Raw genomic sequence first — 3,700 nt, 5'->3', positions numbered from 1 at the left:
ATTCGTAAAGGTACACTGTCTAAGATAACAGTAGAATAATCAGTTACAGTCATCTGTTTGTCGCCGTCTGTCACAGATGAGGGGGCTTCTTCTTCCTCTTTCACTTTCTTCATCTCAGCTGAATCGTCTAAAGAATTTTGTGAGTCGTCTTTAGGAGGTTTAAAGGGTGAATTGTATTCCTTTAAGTTCAATTTCTTTTGTAAAAGTTCATAATAACGCACTAATTTCTCACGATCGTCATCTGAACTGTTTAAAATATGCATCATGGCTTTATCCAATTCACTTAACTGTTTATCAGAAATGGTATGCTTTGTCATCATCTCTTCTGGAACTAACACATATTTCTTAGTGAACTCCATTGATTAGTCCTGTAAGAACACTGAGAGCAGCAGGAATCAAAACGTTTAGAAAACCTCCTTTTTGTAAAATTAATTTTCGTTTCTTCACAAGAGAAATCTTACGATTTCCTAATTTTCGTAAAGTTGTTTTATGCTTACAGAGAGACTTCTTTTGTTGCTCTGACAATGGAACGTTTCCTTTGAGTATGTTTAAACTACATTCGCATATAGCTTTTATGCAATTGATATTAATTTTCTTTAATAGCTGTTTCCGTAACTTTAACGGACAAATGTTTAACAGCTGTAACTGTCTTAGCTGTTTCTTGACCAGCGTCATTTTATAAAATGATGATGCATTTTATAAAGCTGTTGTTTTTATTATTTTTTAGTAATGTTTCATTTGATAAACATACTGTACTTGGTTAGGTAAAATTTGGGTGCGTAAACGTAATTCTTCCAGAGTTTCACTGCGCAGATCAATGAATAAATAAGAAAAAGGTTTCTTGGTTGCATCTTCATATACTTCTTGAAAAAACTTTAAATGACGCGGAAAGAGCTGTTTTCCTAAATGTACGATTTGACTGACATCTCTTCTGTTTTTACACAAAATCAAATAGTGTGCATTTAAAGTCACTTCACGCATTTCTTTTCCCTTGTGAAAAAGTTTTGTGTGATAAAAATAACGCTCAAATTTAAATGATGACTTCCTTTTGTAAATAAGTTAGTCAGACGTTTATCATTCCCACATTCGCTCATCAAATCGTCTATGATGAATAATGTGTTGGAACCTAAATATTCTTGATATTTAATTGGTAAACCTTCGACAAAAGTAACATTCGGTATATCATTATACAGAGGTTGGTAAATTCCATAACACCATACTACTTTATCGGGAATCGTTGAAAACATTTCCTCTTTATACTTTAACAGTTCTCGTACAAAATAGGTTTTCCCACATCCAGTGGGTCCCGAAATCACCATTGTGAAAGGATGTTGTAGCTTTGGAAATTCCATATTAAATGAGACAAGACACATAATGTATAAAGTTTAAATGTATTTATTGATAGAAAGAAGATCTTACATGAAATTTCTTGATTACAAAATTATATACTTTAATATCATTAGATATATCTTGAGGTATGAAAGATAACAATATATCATTGAGAGATTGTCCACGACATTTACAATGTAAATAGTATATGCAATATTCACCACATACTGCTGTTACATTAGTTTGGAGAGTCAACGAATTAAAGTCCATCTGTGGAAATCGTTCTGCATACTTGGCTATCGGTCCAGGAAAATAGGATGGGTCATGTCCATAGGAATCGAAAAATTCTAAATGCTGTGGAGATGAAATGTAAAAGGCTAACCAGTGACTACCGGATTCAGATGCACGATCTACATTAGCTATAAAGCAACTTGGATATTTCTTGATCTCGATAGGGAGTCGATCACTTGCAAAAACTCCCAGAAATGCTTTTCGTGTCTTTGCATTCTGAGAGAGTGCTCTGTTTATTTCAAGGCTGTCCATTGCTTAATTAGAAAAATCGCATAGTACATGGCGAGATTTTGTTATTTCAATCACGTTTTGAAATTCTGCATAGACTAGCACCGAGAGAGTCACAGAGAGAGCTTTAGCAAATTTAATTTCTACTCGCAAATTGCCTTAATGCTGTAAGTTAAAATGAGATCCATCACACATATCTGGAGTTAAATCGAAAGCATATAACACATGTCCTTTCACAAATTCTTCTCGAGATAAATAGATGCCTTTGTCGCGATTAAATCCAGAAAATAAACTGTGGTAAGCACGCACATAATGATTAGATTCGAAATCAAGGTCCATTGGTTTACATGGAACGGGTTGTCCATCTACATAAATCGATATAAAGTTGACATGATGATGGGCAAACAGAAAAGGATTCATTGAATATTGTCCATTCATTGCAGCATTTTCTACACAAGTAATAATGACTCGCTTGGGCATCAATCCTAAAAATACATTATCTTGCATAAAAGACCAACTTCCCTTAGATACTGAATATGTTTTGCATAATACTCGATCTATAGGGTATTTAGCAGAACTTTTTTCCAACGCTTTTACATGTCCGAGAGAGACTCCAGGGTTTACTTTTACTTTTCTGATAAACAAAGAGGCATGATCCAAGATCACTTTATAATCGGCATCTTTCTCAGTAGAAACTAGACAGAAAGCGGATTTACTACGCACCATTTTAATTTTCACATCAACTAAATTTAACATGAGTCGATTTTGTTGAAAAATGTCACAATGTAATTGTCCTATCAAATCCACACTTTGACTGTTTTTTATAAGTTCACCGCGAGCTTTTAGTCCAGCATCCGCATCTTGAGCTAAGACATCTATTTTATTAGGTGAAGTGTCTTGGAAAAATCCTTCGCAGGTGAGTAAACTTTTCTTTGCATCTTCCCCATAATTCAATAATGTTTCGATGAAGGCTCTATAAGGATAGGTATTTGTCGCAGATGAAATGTTTCTTTCATTTAAACTTACATCTACTTGCGAAAAGAGAGAATGTAAAAATAAATTTACAGGGGCAACCGGTTCTTTGTCTGTTAGATTGGATCCGTCTGCCTTAACTACTTTAACTTTCACGTGTATATAAGAAGCAGCTAGATCAATATAGTCTTCACCTCTGCCAGAAATATTAAATTCGATAGGTCCTCCATCTCGTATATTTGCGAGAGGGTGATATTCCACAAACTGTCCTTTTTCTATAGCTGTTTGCGTAGGAGGAATGGTAAATAAATCTAATTCAGATTTGACGCAAACGGGAGAGTCTCGATGAATATACGAAGTCATACTTTTTTTTTAAGAGAAAATATCCTGTGCTTTCACCTTCTTTGATCGGTGAGAAATGGTACGCTTTTTCCTACGTTTCTGCTTTTTATTAACTCGTCCAGAACCAATCATGTTCTTCACTTTAGTAGCAGCTTTATCTGTTAATATATTTCCGGCTTCTTTCAGTCGACGCTTAGCAGCCTCTTTTACATCTTGTCCTTGTGATACATCATTTAACAAATTCAGTCCACTATGCCATACTTGTTTTCCAATTGCTTTGGCTCCTGATTTAATAAGAGGTACGGCAGCGCGAAAGAAGGATCTGAATAGACCCCCTAATCCGTATCCTCTCTGATAAAGATTACCTTGATAATAATTCAATCCATGTCCTGTTTGTTGTACATAATAATCTTCAAAAGATTTTTGACAACACTGATAAGGTACATACATTATGACAAGTATTTTTGACGGAAATGAAGTTTCACGTATGACCTTCCTCGTTCAAATGGCGTAAATGCTCCCATATGCGTTCTTATAT

The 3,700-nt window shown here is 34.7% G+C and overlaps 1 protein-coding gene across 1 annotated transcript; it reads right to left on the bottom strand.

The window, feature by feature from the left end:
• Positions 1 to 2,007: 2,007 nt before the first annotated feature.
• On the bottom strand, positions 2,008 to 3,183 carry LOC146995376 (uncharacterized protein F54H12.2-like). Its single transcript, XM_085823103.1, has 2 exons — positions 2,631 to 3,183; positions 2,008 to 2,543 (listed from the first exon to the last, which is right to left on the bottom strand). Exons 1-2 carry the CDS (start codon positions 3,181 to 3,183, stop codon positions 2,008 to 2,010), a joined length of 1,089 nt encoding a protein of 362 aa, XP_085679229.1.
• Positions 3,184 to 3,700: the final 517 nt, after the last annotated feature.

The sequence above is a fragment of the Stegodyphus dumicola genome, chromosome 9 (assembly GCF_044657685.1).
Source record: "Stegodyphus dumicola isolate Sdum_Otavi_A_Nest chromosome 9, ASM4465768v1".
Classification (NCBI taxonomy): domain Eukaryota; kingdom Metazoa; phylum Arthropoda; class Arachnida; order Araneae; family Eresidae; genus Stegodyphus; species Stegodyphus dumicola.
The sequence above is the reverse complement of the archived record's forward strand: the minus strand, read 5'-3'. Positions and strand labels throughout refer to the sequence as shown.